The sequence below is a fragment of the Netta rufina genome (genome assembly GCF_964035555.1).
Source record: "Netta rufina genome assembly, chromosome: 2".
Classification (NCBI taxonomy): domain Eukaryota; kingdom Metazoa; phylum Chordata; class Aves; order Anseriformes; family Anatidae; genus Netta; species Netta rufina.
The window spans coordinates 65025444-65046057 of record NC_140124.1 but is presented as its reverse complement, the minus strand read 5'-3'; the positions used below and the strand labels follow the sequence as shown (position 1 = coordinate 65046057).

The 20614-nt window shown below is 39.2% G+C and overlaps 1 protein-coding gene across 1 annotated transcript in view; it reads right to left on the bottom strand.

Annotated features, from left to right (window-relative positions):
• Positions 1-19675, bottom strand: part of MYRIP (myosin VIIA and Rab interacting protein) — a 207621-nt gene extending 187946 nt beyond the window's left edge. The window contains exons 1-2 of the mRNA XM_084282618.1: positions 19537-19675; positions 7096-7245 (exon numbers count right to left, since the gene is read on the bottom strand). Of these exons, the coding sequence (XP_084138744.1) occupies positions 7096-7205 (110 nt within the window). The 5' untranslated portion in view covers positions 7206-7245; positions 19537-19675. The remainder of the gene's footprint in view (positions 1-7095; positions 7246-19536) is intronic.
• Positions 19676-20614: the final 939 nt, after the last annotated feature.

Sequence of the window (20614 nt, the reverse complement as noted above, 5' to 3'; positions counted from 1 at the left end):
AGAAGATGGGTTTTTCCCTCTCTTAGGAAAATTATCCACCCAGCAGTGCTGAGTGGAGACTAGAAAATTATAATTTTTGGTTCACATATTAGCATTTTGTTCCGGTATAGAGATAAACAGATGACAAACCCACAGCAGACAAGCTCAACTTTCAACACAATGTTTGCCCAGATCCAGGTAACCTCTAAAGGATCACAGAATCACCAAATCATCTAGGTTGGAAGAGACCTCCCAGATCACCGAGTCCAACCTCTGACCTAACACTAACCGGTCTTCCACTAAAACATATCACTAAGATCTACATCTAAACATCTTTTAAAGACCTCCATGGGATCAAAAGGTTGGAGTTCAGGGGACAATGGGAGACAGAACTCAAGAGGTCCAGAAGGTTCATCTTCATGCCCAAAGCGGGATCTAGAAACTGATGGTATTCAGATAGAGCCTTGAATAACCCATCCTTAAAACCTTTAACACTGATTATGTGACTTCTTCAACAACCTCTTCCCTCATCAGATTCCATATACTATCTCATGAACATTTGTGCATTTTTCCCATGAACTAACAATGAGCTCTAATAAATAAGTTTCCAATAAATAAAAGCTGAGTAGCATATTAAAAAAGATTAATAATCTTGTTTCTTCAGAAAAAAAACTGAAACACTTTCTCTGCAAAAGACAATATATAATATTTTCAACAACTATTTTCACCATGATTAGATTGTATAGAAATTATATAGACAATACTCCATACTCAAGAGAACATCCCTGGCTGCCAGTGCAGGGCTGCTCAGGTGAGAGATTAATCCTAATGTTAAGTTACATTTAACACCTTAGACTCCTCATACAGAAGATACTGAAGATTAAATATTGGTTTTACATTATTGCCATTCATTACCACTAGGCATGCTCACTCCTTTTAGCTAAACTATGGCTGTTAATTTGACTAGTCATCACCCGTGACAATGACCAAATTACCACAAAAAGCTTGCAATAAATTTTATAAACTCTTGGCAAAAACTCTCTTTTTATTAAATGCATGCCAACAGACCATTCAAAATTGGCACAGATCGAACAAGCATCTCTAAAATTCACTAAAATTAGGCTTCTTCCTTTTTGCACCATTTCATAAAGATCATCTCATATTTATTCACCCTTTGTTCACTAGCATTTCCTCTCAGACAAAGTTGCATTTGTAAACACAATTAAAACAGAATACAAAATTCCTATTTGGAATTGTCTGTATTAAAACACTTGGCACAAAATTCAAGAAAGACAGCTTGGGGAATGAGGTCCTGTATTTGCCAGCTTGTTGAGCAGTTCTGGCCACACATTCCCTAGAGCAACCAAATGGCATTCAAATAACAACAACAGACATTGTGGGCTACCACTACAGTCAAGAGCAATGGAGAGCACAAGTGAGCATGTCCAAGTGAGTGGTACAAAGCTGCTTTTAGAGATACTTATGCATAGGCTGCTCTTTTTAGAAATACAGTGGTATTTAATTCTTAATTAGGCTACATAAATATGGGCCTAAACCTGTAACTTCAGCAACTAAAAGCTCTTTGCTACTAACTCTAGACTCTTTCCAGAGCCCTGATTTCTCTTCAGTAAAGCACAGGCTAGATCCTACCCTGCAGTCAGCTGCAGTCACATTCTCTGATTGTAGGTGGAGCAGGTACCATTGCTGAGCCAGCGGAACCAATCCGCTCTTTGAACTAGGACCATCAGCTGTTAGAGCAGGGAGCTGCTAGAGCTTTGTTAGAGCAAACCACAGAAAGAAGAGCTGCAGAATCCCAACTCAACACCGCTGCACTGCACATTAACAGCCATGTTGTATCACTGCTGAGATACCTACTTCCTTGCATAATTCCAAATACAGCATAATTTGACTGCAAGCAGCACATGGGATCAATGTTTCTTGAAATTAATGACAAGTGCCAGTTTCTAAATGCATTTTAAAGTCCTTACTGACATTGCAGCCAACGCAACCATTATCCATTATCTGTCTTTTATTCAGAATTCATCCAGGTCATTAACTATTTCTTGATAAGCAACTTATCCTGACCCAAGAATACTGTTAAGGGCTTTCTGTTAAAACATGAAGTATCACTGTTTAGAGAGGGCTACAAAATAACAGTATATAGCATCTAGTAAACAGATGAAGTTAATGATGACTCTTAACTCTGTCAACCTGCATTACCTCAGAAAAAAGGTTTCTTTGCATTTTGGAACATTATGTAGCAAATTTAGTGATAATCTATAAATAAAAATGTCTTGCTCTTAATCTCGTTACTGAACCTTTACGTCCATGAAACAGTGGTACTACCCTAGATATATTTAATTTTGTCTTAAAAGCCAAAGCAGTAGCAAAATAACATATTAAGTTGCAGCTACAATTCTGATGAATCATTCATTGTGCTCAAAAATAAATTTAGATAGATGAGTGCTAAGCTTGTGACAGCTCAGTACAGCCTTGCATTGGAGAAGTGTGCAGCTGTGTTAACTTGAGAATAGCAAAGATCATCATCCTTCCTCAAAGGACTAAATTGTTCCAAGCTTTTTTTTTTTAACCATAAGTAGAGAACACATTTGTCAGGACAGCCCACAAATAAGTGCTAACCATTTTCCTTAGCACTGCATGGGGCCTTGCTCTTGGAGCTAATGGGAAGAAACAGATATGAAGTGGTATGTTACAGCCTCCTTCACCAGATCCCTTGAGGAGTTAATGAGCAGGCACAGGAAGCAGAACTGTGACTACCTGCTACAAAATATCAGAATTCTGGACAGGAATGCTTTTTGTGGTCTGCCCATGCTGTTCACTGGGGCAAAGGGCAGGCAGACTGACCTTAGAAAATCCCTTCTGACAACAGGTATTGATCAGCAGTCCACTTGCTGGAACTCTGAAGCCTGTGGAGAAGACGAGACCAATCTCCTACTCCCCTCTCCCCAGGAAAACAGCTTTAAAATGGCTTTGTTTGGACTGGAGGGGAGGAGGGAAGAAGGATAGCTTTGTTTTGTTTTTATTCAGGTATTTGATGATCTGCCACAGGAAGAAGGAACAAGAACTGATAAGCCGAATCAACAGATAGCTACCCAAATGTCAAACTTGGTATTTCGCCTGTTTGATATGACTCATATGGACAATATTTCTATTAACAGAGGTTAGGAGGAGTATAATATTTTATCCACTACAAGACCCATGACACATACTGTGCATACACTGAAGCCTACTGTAGTCTCACAAGAAAAAGCATCGAACTGGTTTCTCAGTTTTGTCAGGTATGAGAATCTGTACCCTAAGAAGCCTCTTCACAGTCCTACTCATGCTCCAATGAGCTACAGTGTGAAAGGGACAGAGAGGAAAAAGTATATAAAAAAAGCAACACCTGATTTAAAAGGTTTCATCTTCTTCCACACAAGGCCCTATTCTAGGCCCTTACCAATTATGGGTAAAAGGAGATCAGAACAACCAGAATATAGAAGGCCTTCCAGTAAGCACATATGTGTAATGTTTTCTGCAAATAAAGCAATACTGGAGATTTGATCATGGATTAGTGAAATTCATCTTTACCACAGCTGAAAATGTAACTGCATTGTAACAGCAAAGCTGATTTTCACCAGCTAGCTATGACATACAGTATCAGGCACAACATGGCACTGTGTTCTGCCTGTGAGTGACATTCAACTGACAACACTCCTCTCATGCTGTCCTGGTGACCCCACGTAACGTACTAGTTGCTTAACATGCTTATGACGACATGTCCATGTGGTACCAGAAGGTCAGTAATTTTTCCTTGTAATTCTGTTTTCCCAGATGATTAAGACCAGTTGTTTAAACCAAGCAGACCCATGCCCTCATCCCCACAGAAACATTTTCCACCCCTGCCCCATGCAAGTTTCCATAGTTTACCATGAAAATACCACCCCACACATAGCTGATTTAGTATTCAATATGGGGATGGGAACTTCTGTCATTAAACGTTTATAGAAATACTGCTTATGTGGCTTAGCCCATGGCCTTCTGAAGCAAAGTAGGTAGAGTATCAGCACTGAGTTTCCTGCCTCACTGAACCCCTTCAACCCCTGCCCGCTTTCCCACCCTTCTTTTTTCCCCCTTTACAGTTCTTCTGAAGAGTAAATTCAGTATCAGCGCAGCACCTATCCTTCAATCTGTCCACATGGATAAAACATAACAAGTTAGGAACTGCTCCAAGCAGTAAGAAAATCCATCACTTTTTTCTTGTAAATTATTATTTTACTTTTAAAAACATTCTTACTTCACAGCAGTCCTGACCTGGAACAAATGGGCTAGCACACTGATAAATATAACAGTACTGTAAAAACAAAACCAATGTGGGAATATATTTTGCCCACAGTGGAGGAGACCATAGTGCACCTGGATGATCTGGAAGATTGTTGCTTTTTGTTTCCATTTACTGCTAGTGCATTCAATCTCATTTACACAACTGTTTGTGTAAAGAGGCCTATCTCACAAACAAACATTTGGCTTTCTAAGCTCTAATAAGCTCTCCTGTGCTGTTTCTTTTCAAAAAGCAAACTGCAGACATGACACAGAAATCATACAGAGCAAAACATTAAAGGTTCAACCCTCATAACAGTCCAATCTTCCTCTTTGCTCACTCAGATACATGAAGTCTGAAATACAAGATTAAAAATAGATTGTCCATGAGAAAACAAACCACTAGCATGTGCAGTAAATTTACTCTAAAAGCAAATTATAATAATTAGTATCCCAGAAGCCAACTGTAGTAGCCTGTAGAGCTTCTACGGTAGAGGTGAAGTACACAAAGCTGTACTACCACAACCCAGTAAAGAGCATGTATGCCAAGCAACTCCAACTGATCACCCACCTAATTTTGCCAGATCTGCCTGGTTTGCCTACTTCTGATTCACAGAAAACCAGGACCATCTATTTACAAGACTGTGTTATAATTTTAGCCTCAGTGACTGTGGACGATTACACCAACACTGAAGTAAATAAAAACATAGCACTACTGCCAAAGAACAGAACCATCACAATTGAAATAGAAAGATTATGGGTGAACAAGCAACAAAGAATAGTAAATATTATTGATCTGATATCAGGCTGAGAGCCACAGGGGATAAAACAAAACAAAACAAACAAAACAAAAGAAAAAAAAACAAAAACAAAAAAAAAACACCTTGCACTGACAGAAAACAGCAAGGCATAACAAATCAACCACACTAATCACTAACTATATGCAGTTACCTTATTGTTATCTTACTATTTTTACTTTTTTTACTCCACAAAATATACAGGAGCCAGTCTGGTAACACCAACACAAAGTGAGGAGAAATATTTAAATTAGAGAACCACTACTAAAATTTCTCACTGTAGAGACAACTCAGCTTTGCAGCAGAAAATGCAAATGATGAGTGTGTCTTCTTGCATGTTTAATTATTTCATTTCAGTATTTACATAGCACCCATGTGAAGGATGACAAAATTTATATTACTGTATTACTGAGAGGAGAACTTCAGTGTGCACAGGTTTTATTCATAAAAATATAAAAACAAGACCAAAACAAACAAACAAACAAAAAAAAAAAACAATCAAGAAAGGCCTTTGACTCCCCTCAAACTCAACTCTCATGAAGTTGCAGTGTTGCTTCAGTTCTTCTCAAAAGATGTATAAAGTCAAACTTCCCCAGGCTCTGAACTACTACCTATGCTTTAGGAAGATCACAAATTTGATTAGCAGCACATCTATGAAAGTACTCAGACAGAAATATGCAATTGTCTCCACACATTCATTATATCATTTTGTTTATAGAATACATAAAAATAAATGAACATGTAACCAATTGCAATGCTGTAGAAGACGTTGGTGTCTAGCTCTGAAACAGCTGCCTTAAAAGCACCTGCTGGGAGTAAAGATAAACTTCAGTTCCTGTGGCATGTTATTTGACTCTTCAGCTCCTGCTAGCAAAGCAAGACCATCTATCAAGGCTTTCTGATCAACTTTCTGTGGGCATGCCTTACATCCTCCCCTGTCCTTCTCTCACTAGAGGATCTAGTTGTATAAAATAGGAAAGATGCCCAGTGCTTGCTAGCTGCTGTATGCTTGCTCCCGGTAAGATAAAAAAGTCACACAAATGAGGCAAGAGAAAGCCCCTGTACTCACTCTCCTTAACCTGTCTCTATAATATCTCTCTGCTTTATTGTGAAGGACTAAAAAATAAATAAATAAAATTTAAATAAATAAATAAATAAGTACAACCCATGACAAAACAGACAAGAAAACCCTTCTGAATGCCTTCTTCATCCAGTCTTTCTTCCCAGCAGCAAGCTTGCACTACCAATCCAAGCAAGAAGTCTTACAGCACACTGAAAATTAATCAGGCCTATGATGCAAGTCTTCTCGTTACTGATGTACCAAGTAGTTTCAGAAAATAATAGAAAATACGTGACAAAGAGAGGATTTCCCTCAATTCACCATTGCACATAACATATTCACCTAGTTTCACATTAATTTCAGTCATCTTCCTGCTCTGCTGACTTCAGAATGGTGGTATATAATAAAGAAGCAGGTATCTGTGATTAGTAGTATTAGAGAATGTGCATTTGCTAACTAAAATATAGAATACCACGATGTATTCAAAGAAGGTATTAAACAAAAAAGAGAATTCAAGAATATATTGTTGAAACTACAGGAAAAGTAATGCATCCAATTCCTGTCTCCGCCAGTAGCCCCCTTTGTCACGCACTGAAGTTCCAGGGCCTAAAAAGCTACCTTGCAATAAGTTTCATTTACTTTCTTTTGGGTTGTTTCTGCTTGCAATCCTTTTGTGTTTACTGAAAGCAAAGTTAAGTTATCAGTATAATGAATAGCACCCTACTGTTTATTTCTGGGGAAAGAGATGGGTTGAGTTTCTTCACCTTCAGATGTTTGCATATAGACAAAGTATCTGAACAGAAGAAAAGCATGCCAAAACAGCTATGTTCTCCAGCTTCTCCACAGAACAGGTTGTAATGGTCCAGAACAACTAATAATTCTAACCATGTTTTAATGGTCCAGAACAACTAATAATTCTAACCATGTTTTAAATCTTACCTCAGCCTTTCTTCTTCTTTCTTACGAAGGCTAAAATCTCGCTGAACCACCTGCAGCACATGCTCAGCTTCTTCATCAGTCAAGCCAGAAAGATCCAGTTTTCTCCCCATTATATACTCTGCACTGGATGTGAACAACTATGAGGAATATCTGAAAACAAAACCAGCAACAAAACACAACATAAATTGAAAGTACTGATATTTTTCCCGAGTGTGTTAAAATCACAGGTACAACTTTGTGCAACACAAAGTTTCTGCCATAAATATTAGAGAAGAAAATGATTCACTGCAGAACTGTTTTTTTTTTTTTTTTTTTTAACATCCCATGTGTTGAAAGTAATCACCCTCAACTTTAAAATGAAATGCAAGAGATCTATTATTTGTGATATTAAATATTGAAAGAAGACTGTAATATTGCCCTCAATGAGAAATACATTAAAATGACTGAACTGAAATTAGGTTTAGAAATTTCTTAAGATTTTATGTCAGCAGTTTGCAAAACTGTTTGCAAAATGCAACCCCTGAAGCTGCGCATGAACCAAGAACAAATTATTCTATAGCAATCACAAGTGTTTTGTACTACCAACTAAGGATCAGGAATTATTTTAAAACACCATAAAAAAAAAAAAAAGAGTAAGCGTAGATATTTCAAACACTTTTCCCAGAGCTACTGGAAAGATTTAGATGTACCTAGCACCATAGTATCATTATTTCCCCTTCCTGTGAAAGGCAACTGGATAAAATAGTGGTCAATGTTATGTGTGAATAGAAGGTATTATGAAATTTTAATTAGAGCTTTAGTCCATTTATGAATTAATGAATTATCATCAATTTGTTCTAATTTATTTTCTCATGATCTAATTGTGTTGAAAATTAGTAAATTCAGCTCTAAGAATTAATTTCTACAATTTGATTTATAGAGTTATTTGAGTAATCATAAAGGTATCCATCTCCACATTAAGTTACAGTTTCAGAAACAGCACAGTTTTCATAGTTCTTTTATGAGTTCCTCACAATATAATATATATAATAATTAAATATAAAAGTTCTTATACTGTACCAAAGAGGTAAATATTACTTAGCATCAAGTAAGTGTTCCAAATAATAAAGTGATATATACAAAATATAGTCTACTGGTACAGACTAGCAGTCTTTGATTTACCTGTCACTGCTGACTGCCAACATATATTAGATGGGGAAAATTTACACCTAAGTTCTGCGATACATGTGCAGCCCCTCTACCTCTGATTTCTATGGGTTGGCGAGGACTTGATCTCAAGTCTATTTAGAATTATCAGATACTATAAATAAAACACATGAAAATCAGTATGTAAATAGAAGACTCAGTCTGCATCCCAATATGCCATTAACCTCTAAAGAACTTGGTTTTTGCTTTGTTTTGTTTCCTCCAGGAAATTATTTTTCTTCACATTGTCAAATCACCTCTAATCTAGGAGTATCACAGGAGTATATAAATATTTATAAACAATGCTCAAATATCTTTTTCAGTAGATCCAGATTATGCAATGGAAATATACAATGGCAAACTCTCTATAGAAAGAGTTACCAGGAAAACAAGTCCCACCAAATAGTTTCTCAGCCTAAAATAACTTCTAGTCTTAATTGAAATTACTTGAATGAGGCTGTTCAGATGTTTGCCTTCATTACTAGTACTTCTTTACTAAATATCAGTTTGAATTCAAAAGTTCAAAACTCAGAGAAATTACAGTGAATAATATAATTCCCTAGAAAACTTCTTCTCAACAAATTAACACATTGTAACAAAAAAGCCTAGGCTTACAATACTTGATTGTGTATTGTTTGTATTATACTCTAAACTCAATACTACTTACAGTCTGGTTTAAATCTAATTAAAACTTCCACATTGAAAACATTTCTTGAAATTAGCCCCTTCTAAACAAACAATAAAATAAAAATAAAATGTTTTTAAGAAGTGCAAATAACATTTCTGCATTTTAAGACAGACAAGGGCATCAACACAAGAAATGAAGACAAGTAACACATTTCCTAGTCACTTATATGAGAGCTAAATTGCTTGGGGTTGCAGTCAGCAGAAGATTAGCATTACATGAGGGTGGGAGGAAAAACCCACAAACCACCTTCCCCCCCCCCCCCTTTTTTTTTTTTAAACAGATCCTATGTATGGCAGAGAGACAAATTACAAAGTTAATTATACAAATGGCCATAGTGATTATTGTAGAACAGAGATACCTATTTTACTTTAATGCTGCAGTGAAGAAATCCACACTAGCAAGGCTGCAGCTGGACACTGTGTTCACTTCTGGGCTTCCAAGCACAAGCAAGATAGGGACTTATTGGCACAAACTCAGCACATAGCCGCAGAGACGGTGAAGTTTTGAAGCACCCTACATGAGAGGAGAGGTTGGAGTGCCAGGACTGTTCAGCCTGGAGAAGAGATGTTTCAAGGGGGCTTACAGTGTGCATCTGGAAGACATCCCTCCAATACCCTGGCACTGCAGACAAGAATGCCCTACATATTCCACTTATGAGCAAATTTGCATTGAGATTTCAAGCAATTTGACAATGCAGTATCCTTTTTGATTTGAGATGTTGTTCCTATGCATTAATAAAATGTGATACTGGAGGAGCCAATCTCATAAACTCATTCAACCCAGCTACTTGCAACTGAAGTATTTCACATAAAATACCTTTCCCTCGCCTGTTCTCAGTTTTAGAGTTCACCAAACTGAACACTAGAGCTTTCCTACTTTGCTCAGCTACTTTACTACTTCAGGTATTTTTCTAGGTAGAAAATTGTGAAGAAAAAGCATGCTAGCAATTATATCTTTGACTCTGTCACCAATCGACACATCTTTATGAGTCCTGACACCAGTAGACTGTTGGGACTTAAGTAATCCTACTCAATCTGTCTTGTCATTATAGTTGGGCATTATGTCAGTTTCTGCAGAAGCCTTCTAGAACCATAAGAAATCTTTTTTCTAACCCTAAAGGTGAAGATTTTGAGCATTTAACATGTACAAGACAGAAGACAAGCACTTTCTACACAGCAGAGATCCTTCACTTTAGTCCATATTTAAAATAATCATATTAAAAGTTTTGTTTAATGTACGTCCCAAAGAAGTAATAACATTGAAACAAATGTAGTATAATAACCTTTTGCTGACGATGTAAATGTCCTACAATATATAACATCTAAAGCATATTATGGCACACACTTTATTTGCTGACAAAAATAAGCCCCAGGTGTTGAAAGTGTAAGGAAGTTCTTGGTTTTGGAATTATCTCAACACAATTGAGCAAAACAGACTTTATCCAAAAGAAATCATTTAAAGAACACTACTGTCCAAAGTCACTTCAACAACAGCTAGTACATCATTAAACCTAAGATGAGGCATAATCAGAATTGATCAGAAATTTCTTAATTTTTTAAGACTCAATAAAGTCTAGATGCTGCAGTAAACAGCACTAGGAATATTCTTTCCTTTTCACTGGAAACAAACTAATGTCCCAAAATAATGAGATGGGAAAACAAACTCATTGGAAATACAAAGCCACCTCTTCAGCTGAAAAATAAAGTATGGTCAAGCTGACTTCAACATGAGGACTTGTATCTGGTGTGCCACAGCTTAAATCAGACATAAAACAAAGATCTCATGAAAGAGGATGTTATTCTTTATGTCCAAAATGATTTTAACTCAGATTTACTGCACGTATTTCCTGGTCTATAACCAAGCTAAAAAATTATCTTCCTTTCAGCCTTGCAGTAATCTTACATGAGATTATTTAGATGACTGAAGAACTTGCAAGTCCCTGAGCAATGTTAGGTTTGTTTCACTGGGGATAGGGGTAAAGCAGCAGGTTTTGAAAAGAACCACAAAGTTCTTTTGTTTCCTCCTAGAAGTGTTCCCTATTAATGCAAGTTATCACTATAACTGTGTGTAATTTGTTTAAGAGTACTGGAACATACTATAGTAAGGGAAATAGTAAATCTTAAAGGTCAAAGGTTAGCACTGTGTGTTTCTATATGTCAACCTTTTTACGAAATAAATAGGAGTTTCGTATTCTTCTTGCTCCCGTATCTTACATTAGCTTAAGTACTGAATATGAAGTACAAAAGGTCTACTAAAATCACATTTTATTTTAAAAAGACTGGCATCTCTCACCTGTAGGCAAGAGCCAGACAAAGGCAGAACACAGCATATTAAACTGTTTCTAAAAACTAGAAAATTACTTTGTTTAAATAGTAAAGAAATGTTTTTACAGGATGAAGACCAAATATTAAATTGGATGACTTCATTTCTGTCATCTACATTCAGCGGATTAAAAGAAGAGATGAATGCCATTACAAAAAAGATAATCTTCATAATAAATCATGGTCATTTTATACCTATGAACCAAGCCTACAGCTGATACACAAGCATAAACACCAGTGGAAATTCAAATGTGATATAACAGCCAAATTCCTTGACCAGAATAATCTTCTCACTGGCAACAGTGAACTTCTAAAGGAGAGACTGATCCAAGATGTGGCCCTACACTTGAGAAAGACACAGCTCTCCTGGCATATATTTTTAGCATGTATTTCACTGTCATTTGCTTTCTAGCTCCTGTATACTCTCATTTCACTTCAGTCTCATCTTCCACTGTTTATGTTAAATTTAGGCAAACAACATTCAGCCTTATTTTCTCTAGTTAGCAGCAACTGTCTTATGAAAGAGTGTGTAGTAGTGATGATCAGTCTGTCAGCATTCTGACTGTGAGAGACAGATTGTTACTTTTCCCCAAACGAGGAAGACAGCTTAGCAAGAAAGACAAAATTGGAGCAGTAATGCGCTGAGACACAATTGTACCTTAGATGATTGGCCTCTCTTCCACATGCCTTCCATGCAAAGCATGGAATGCAGCTCATTACCCTAACGGACTGTCAACAGGCCCCAGGTGAATAACCACAGGTCTGGGAGAAAGCCAGCATGTGGAGTTAGGTAGGGCATGCAACTGGTCTCAAAGAGCCCAACACATTTAGATGTTTGTACAGCTCTACGCAGGAGACAGCAAGAGCTTCCTGCTGGGTGCCTGACCCACACAGTGGGACCCTAAGCTCCCTGCACAGAGAACAGCAGGCTGCTCAACGGGGCTGTTTCCTTTCTTCTACCCTCCCACCAAAACCCACGTGAGGGCACGCACACACAAACACAACCAGCACACAGCTCTTCACACTGCACTTTCTAAGCTTGACCTAACAAGAGAAAAATACTAAACAAACAGCTCATTTACATTCCTGCCTCTCTCCTGAGCATTAGCATTAGAGTGAGGACTGCAGAAATGCACTTACCCACCTGGGTTGCACCATGCATGCCACAACCTCCTCCCATGACACCTGTCAGTCTCAGCATCACACAATCAATGGCCATGCAGTGAGCTACAGAGATCGCAGGGAGATGAAAGAAAGAGCAGATCCTCCTTTGTTCCTTCAGAGAACTGATGGCAGTTTGTATCTTGTTTTAAAAGACAGACAGAGAAGATGCGAGAATTTGCCTTATCTGTGTGACAGTAATATGTGGAAAAAGGCTCAGGTTCAATGCCACATTGAGCCAAGGAATGTTCAAATAGATACTCTTCCACAGGGAGGGAAATAAATATCTAATCTTGAGAGGTTAAACAGAAGCATTTTCCACCTTGTATGCTTTTAACTCTGCAAAAAGTAATATAAAATTCATTCATGAAGAAAGGCATATGAGAGAACACAAGTCAGAATATCCCCGTGCAGATCCGTGTTTCAGATGTTAACATCCCATCTTCTGGAAGGCCTAAGGAAACTGAATGATAAAGAAGGTCCAATACCATATAAGCTGGAGAGTGGCACGTGAAAAACATAATTTAAAGTTAAACACTTTCTCTAGTACCACAGAAATCACTATTTCAAAAAACAGATACAGACGAGCAACCTACAGAAAAAAAATCAATAAGCTAGCCAAGAAAGCATAGATCCATGAAGGCAATTCTTGTAAGTTCAAGATACCAAACCATCGTTACTATATAAGGCAGTGGTAAGATCTCTGATCTGATTTATTCATAACTTTAATCTAGGGAAGGAAACACTGAAAGGAAAAGTGAAGCTTTTGTAAGACCTCAAACAGCTCTGGAAGCACCACACATTTCATATCTGCATAGGAATTTAATTTTGCATTTTAATAAAACAGGAACATCATTATAATAAATTATGAATCTCATCATAACTTGAAACCTATATAAGTTACAAAAGTAAACAATTAAGTGTATTGTTCACTACCAAAATATCTAGACCAACCAATAAACACACCACAGGTATACTATGAATATCCTACATGATAAAATGGATTTTGCCCCCACACCATATGTTATTTTAACTGACACCTTACACCCCTCTTACTAAATATCATTCATTTGAATATCCTTAAATTTTAACCAAGAACTGATCTTTGACTTAGATTAAAGAGAGAATCTTTTTGTAGGACTGGAATCAGAAATTTGGGTTTTCAGGGGTAAGAAAATACTTCCAGCAGCAGCTGCCACAGTAATACGGTGTTCTCTAATAGTGCCAGATGTGAAAACAAATTTAATACAGTAAATCATGACTAATTCAAACCACTAACAGGAAAACCCACTGCAAATTACTGCATTTTACAGATTAGCAAGTAAATGAACAAAGTAAAAAAATAATAACAACAAAAAAACACATCATAAGGCTGTGCCTTCTGCATTCACCCTGACACCTGCAAAGTGCTTCTAGCCCTGATTTATGCTAGAGCAAACAAGAATGCTAAGAGTTATGGCAGAGCAAAGAGTGACATCTGTAAAGCCACATGTCCCAGTTCACTGAGACTTGGTGATGAGCTGCAGTTGGTCGACACATAACTTATGCACCACACGTGGAAAAAAGGTTTTCAGAAGCAGGCTGTCTTTGAATTTTTTAGATAAACATTTGTTAAGAGATATAAAACAAGAGTAAAATAAAACCAGAGCTGTAAAGAGCCTCTGAAAACTGAACTGGAGGCTGGGTTAATCTTTCAGGTGGGAGCATTAATGGTTTAGTTTGTCACCACAGATTTGACACTGGGACCTAAGCACAGTGTGGAGTAGAAGAGACATTGGCTTTGGACGTGAGCTTGGCTACTCTTACACATTAACATGGCACAATGTGGAATTACCCTGTTGTCTGGCCAGAAAGTACAAGCCCCAACTTCTCAAGTTTATACAAACAAAGAACATTTACATTCAAGTATAAGACCCAGTCAGGCATTTGCTGGAGTCAAAGACCAACTTCACAGTCATGTTTTGACTTCTGGCTCACTCATATTTGACTCCAAACTGGAGTAGCCATGCTGTTTCTTTAGATTAGGGAACCAAAAGTGTTCATCCTCTTACATGCTTAGAGAATCAACCAGACAGCACATAGACACCTTTATTCCATCCTTCTTGGGTCTCACAGTGATTATTATCTGGTCAACTTAACAATCACATTATTAAGCCACCACCTTTAGGGGCAAGCTGGGATACCTCTATACCCAATTAAATTGCTTTTTTTCTCTTTTACTCCCCCCACCCCTCCCTCTTTTTTTTTTTTTTTTATTTTTCCCTTTATCAAGGTCTACTCTCAAAACTGTAAGCAGCATTACCAGTACACTGAAAAAGCATACTTCTACATGAGCACCAGCTTTTCAAATACCTAGAAAATTACAGTTTCTAGTCCCCTATGTTAGCTTCTCCAAATTTTTAGATTATCCAGTATCCTTCATGGGTCTTATGGACCTTGATAAAACATTGACACCAGTTTTCCAATTGAAAGCATATTCTTAGGTATTTTTCAGCTACCACAACTACATAGCATATTTCTACAAAAGAGGTGCAGACCACTTAATCACACATAAAATCCAAGTCCACAGTATTTCCTCCATTGATTGCCCTCTTTTTGAACTGTGATATTAACTACTAACTTGGAAGAGGAATCTAAAGCCTCATCATTAAATGTTAGAATAGAAAGGGGAAGGTGGAAGGATAATCAGCCTGACCTTCCTCTAGAGCTGAATTGGTTTCTTCATGATTTGGGACTCAATCTATTACTTTTATTCTTTTGTTAATCAACATACAGAAAAGTTTTGGCACTGACTTTTAGATCAAACCTGAAATAGATTGTAGAAGCCAAAGTATATCTTTTAGAATCCTCCTGAAAGCTCTTTCAATTGCTTTTAAAATCTGGTGTTGTTCCAATTCATCCACAAGAGTTTTTAACTTAAAGCCTACTTGTGGTCTGTCATACAGATGTCAAAGCACTTAGGACTGCTAGTTGTCAGTGTTGAAAGAATGGCACACTAAGCAGTCTTGGGGATGACCAGTGAAGGGGGGAGGGATCGGTTCTCTTGGCAGAGGGGCATGGAATAAACCTCTTGCAAGATTTACAATGGTTAGAAAAGAATATATGCTGTGCAACTTGAGGTATTCCAGGACAGTATTACCTATATGTCTGTCAACAGCACTTAAATCATATGCTGAGCATCCATACCACAGCAATTAGCAATAATGGCACAACCCACCAGCACTTTTCTATTTGAACTGCATTGTGCCACAGCATCCTGTTCACACAGCCCAAAAAGGGAGAGAAGAAAATTGTGTTAAAGTGACCTTCTGTATCAGAGGTAATGCCTAATAAGCAAAGAAGTTCTTCTTGTATTAGTTTCAGAGATGATAAAACACCTCATTGCAAGAGCAGAACAGATAATTTACTCCTCAAGCTGTAAACATGTTTTGCTTTCTTTTCCTTCCAGAAGAAAAACAACAGATTATGTCCTGTCTTCTCCAGGAACAGAAAGTTAGATTACAACAGCAGATCTACATATTCTGCATGCAGGAGGGCTGACAGTGTTGGTAAGGGAGTGTTTTGTTATTAAAGAAGAAAAGCATACAACGATTTCAGGTGTTTTCCTGGCTTCAGGACTTATTCAAACCAGTAGGAACGTAATGGACTTCAACAACCTTTGCACAAGGCTCTACATTTCAGACTGCAACAACAAGAGACTCATGTCTCATTTCCTACAGTAAACTACCTCAGCACCCTTTGAACAGACTTAATGCAACCAGTTTCTGGATCGAGTCAGTTACCTGCTTATTTGTCTCCATCAACAAGCAATATTTGTTTCTGGATGCTACCCTGCAACAGAAGATTTTTTTGGAACTGCTGTTCTAAAAGTTCTGTGCAGCACAACTTGAGCTTGGGTCTTCAGCAGGTAGGGCAAGCTAGAGCCTCCCTGCCTGCCAGCCAACATCAGCAGAAGTCAAAAAGACTACTTAATTGATTACCATGAGTCAACTTCAGACAACGCCAATGAAAACATCTCATTTGAAAGATTAATCTCCACAGTGTTTTTTTCATCCACTTCAGTAGGCAATATTTTATTTCAAGGTGTACTTTGCCTTGGACAATCCAAAATTAATTTCTTGCAGTAATATTTTATCTTAAAACAACCAGGAGATAACTGCAATAATCTGAACACCAAACATCAATTTTAGTTTTTCTTTTATGACCATCAATAGGTTAAAAAAAAAAAAAAAAAGCACACAGATAATAGGAAGTAAAAGGAAGTCTTGTTTCCTTGAACTTGCTCAGGAGCTAGTGGGTCAGTACAAATTTGCACAACAAAGGTTTTTGTTAGCATAACATTCTTCAGAAATAAATTTTAAAAATAAGAAATAAAGAAATCAGAATTGCCCTGCTGTTGAAATGTAATGCATATTGGCCCAGAAAATTAATGTGTTCCTAGAATAATATTTATAAGAATTTAAAAGCCTGTGCTTACAATAATGCTGAAGTTAGGCTATGACCAGTCAAGACATTATGGTCCTTATACTCTACTAATACTACACTAATGCTGTTAGGTGATTCATTGCTGCTTTCCACTACAGTGTTTATTCATTTGTTTTCAGGACATAGAAATTTGAAGAACTTTATTTACTGAAAATAAAGTTACAGAAAAATACTATGCTGTCTTTTTTTTTTTTTTTTGAAGCATTCTTAAAAAACAAAGAAACATGGTAACACAAATTTCTACTGAAAGTTAACTAGCAAACAGGTCATAATCACCAGTTTACACCACATGAATGACAGATCCTAATAGCGTGGGTGTCACATATAAGGTGTCAAATTGAGGTCTCCTCTCAATAAAGTTTGGAGATATGTATCTTTGCCCAATCTCACAAAGATATGCATAAAATGAGACCATGGCTTGAAATCTTCTTTAGTCCTTCTACAAAATTTCCTGTTTATACTATATATAGGTCAAATTTCCTTGATAATTTGAGCAACAATGCAGTGTGCTTCCCTCCACATTGCAATGCAGCAGTTACCATCCTCCTCAAGTCCAATAAGCTTCTTCTGAAAGTACACTGTTCCAAATCTATAAATATAAAAAGCTTGAGGCTGAGGGTGGTTTATTTTCTGTCTCAGCGGTTCAGTAGTAAGCCGGAAGCCTTTATCATCTCTACATATTTATTTAGTAATTAACCTACGTGGACCCAAAACAAAAGCAAATACAGCACTCTACATAAAGTTGAGTTCGTTCACTCAATCAGTGGGTTTTCCTGAAGAGAAAAATTGTCCCTATGGTTTTAATGGATCTCTGCTTGACTTGTTTCTTTCTACTTATCCAACTCTCTGAGGGCAAGTTAAGGCAGTTTATACTGCCAAATTGCAGTTTCTAATCTGATAACAATAGGTCATGCTAATGTTGGCAGCAACACAAAGGAGTCACATTGTCATACAGTTGTGCTGTTTATGAACAATAGCCCTTTTGGTATATACAGCCTTTCTTCAGCATCAGCCAAGCATTGTTCGGGACTTTTTTATTTGTTTAAGTACAAGTTCTTCAAGTGTTCTGTTTACTGCGACTATGAAGTCAGAAAGATGAATTCTTACCATGCTCATAAAGTTGGGTACACCCTATATAACCAAAAAGCCTGGTTGAGTAATCAACTGTTAATACACTCAACTATATTCTTCAGGTTAGGCTGGAAGCAGGAAACGAACTCAGGAAAATAAATAGAAGTTTTAGTTTTGCTTTTGTCTTGCTCTAGAGTGGTATTGTGTCACATGAATCGGAAGCAGCTTCAAGATGCAAGTCCTGTAACAGAGGCAGAGCTCTTCATGAAGCATCTCTCGTCATGGGTGCAACTGGGGTGGAATCAACTTCTGAGAGTTCTCACAGGCAATTCATGTATTGCAGCTGTTGAAAATGATACTCTACTGTTTGTGTCTGCTGCATGCGTTGTGCCAAGCTATCTAACAAATTCCACAGGAAGGCTATGGAATTGCTGCATACATTTTTGTATCAGCACATGTGTACTGATGCCTTAAGCCTGAGTGTTCAATCTGGTACCTGAGTAATGATGGGTAAAGCAGGAGGCTGAAAGACCCGGTAGAAGATAACCTTCTCAAGCAGATGATGCTGTAACAGAGCTACGTGAAGAGCTAGAAGGGACCAGCAAGCACTATGGTTTGACAGTTAGCCACAGGGACAGAGTCAGTGGTTTCAATGCAACTCACAGTGAACTGCTACCACCATTAATAAGCGAGTGGAAAAAAACAAAACACCTGTCTAGCCTGATGACTGCTCCCTCAAAGTCAGAGAAACGTCTGGTAATACAAGAAACAAGCAATCTTTCCCTCCTTTCTCTCTCTAGCCTTCCAGAAAAGGGTTATCAGAGGAATGAGTAAAACCCTTTATTCCCAAATCCTCGCTGTGCCTATTCTAAAGAACTCCAGGCTCCAGAGCATGACAGCTACCCACATCTTCAGAAAAGCAGGAAACAGTGGAACGGTACATATAAGGCTAAAACCCACCATCTGTCAACATATATATCGCCAGACATGGCTAACATTCCCGGGAACATGCTTCAGGAGGGATGCACGCGCATTCCAAGGCATTTTATGATCGAACATGGTTACATTAAACTGAAACCCAACACAAACCACAGCATACCACGTAGCCCTACTTAATTAGATTCCCCACAAAGAGTCAGCCTAAGCCATATGGTATTTTCCTCGGGAGTTACGATAAACTGACCTTGATACTAGGAAAACGCATGCTCTTCACCCCGAGGCATACATTACCAGCGCGGAGTCCCGCGATGCTCCGGCAGGGAGGGGAGGCAGGGACAGCGCCCCCGCCGCGCCGCACCCACACCCTCGGTGCTCCCGGAGAAGTTAACGAAGAGTAAAATCCCCCGTTAACAAAAACAACAACGCCGCGCTCCAGCAGCCGTTCCGCCGGCAGAGCGCCGCGGACAGCCGGCTGGCCATGCAATCGAGCCGGCTCCTTCCCTGTACGCGCATCCCCGAGCGCCGGTGCCCGCAGGAAGGGAGGGCGGTGGCAAGGACCCCTGGGGGGGCGTCCGGCCCCGCGGTACTCACCCGGGGGCTGCAGCAAGATGGAACACGGGCACAGTGCCACGTCGGTGGGGCTGCGGACCCCTGTAGGGGGGTATGGGGAATCGCCGGGCACGGGCACGGGCACGGGCACGGGCACGGGCACTCCACTCCGGGGAGAAGCCGCAGCCGCTGCTGCTGTGCGGCCGCGCGGCTCACCGACACCTGCCCGGGCGCCGCCGCCGCCAATGGCCGGGCGGGGGCCGGGCGGGAGGCGGGGTGGAGGCGGGGGGACCGGGGTAAGGGGGGGGAGCGGGCGCCGCAGGGAGGGGCTGGGTGCCGGGTTCAGGGATGGAGGCCGCGAGTGAGGGGCAGGGAGGGTCCCCGCAAGTTCCGCAGCACTGCTGGGGTCGGTGAGCCGCATCGCTGGGGGATCCGCGCACCGCGCCCACCTTCCAGGTTGCTCAAGGTTCCTTCCCTCTAGCTCCAGCGTGTGCCCAGGGATCAGCAGCGATCCTGGCCGTGCCGTAGCGTGGTCTCTCAACCCTTGCCCTGTCCTGCCACAAACAGGCGTTCGAGATGACCGCAGAGGGTCATCTTGGCGGCTTGCCCGCAGCGAGAGAGCTCCTTCGCCAAATAAAGCAGGGGAAGGCAAGCAGATGCTGCCAGGTGGTTCTTGTTTGAGCCTTTCTGTGAGTACCGCACGCAGGCCGTGCGTGGAGGTATCTTCTGAAAATGAGGCCAGAGGTACAAACCAGAGGCGCTGCCGTAGGGATTCGGTGCTCTGGAGAATCCTAATGAAGATATGCCATCGTCATCCATTCAAGTGATCAGTGCGTCACTGCTGTAGTGCGACCGTGCGTTTTACACATCTGGTATCACTGCAGATTGCACTGCATTGGGCTGATTGCTTTTCCTGTGGTGTTATTTTTCACCCCTGTTCTTCATGCTTGCTTAACTTCATTTTAAAATAGCTGCAGCTGTTCACTGCGAGGTACATTTTTATTTGATCTCAGTTGAAGCGCTTTGTCAAGACGTATTCAATTAATCTTGGCAGTTTTTCAAGGAAAATATTTTCTAGGAGAATATTTTTGTTTATATTAATTTCATTGTATTATAAACA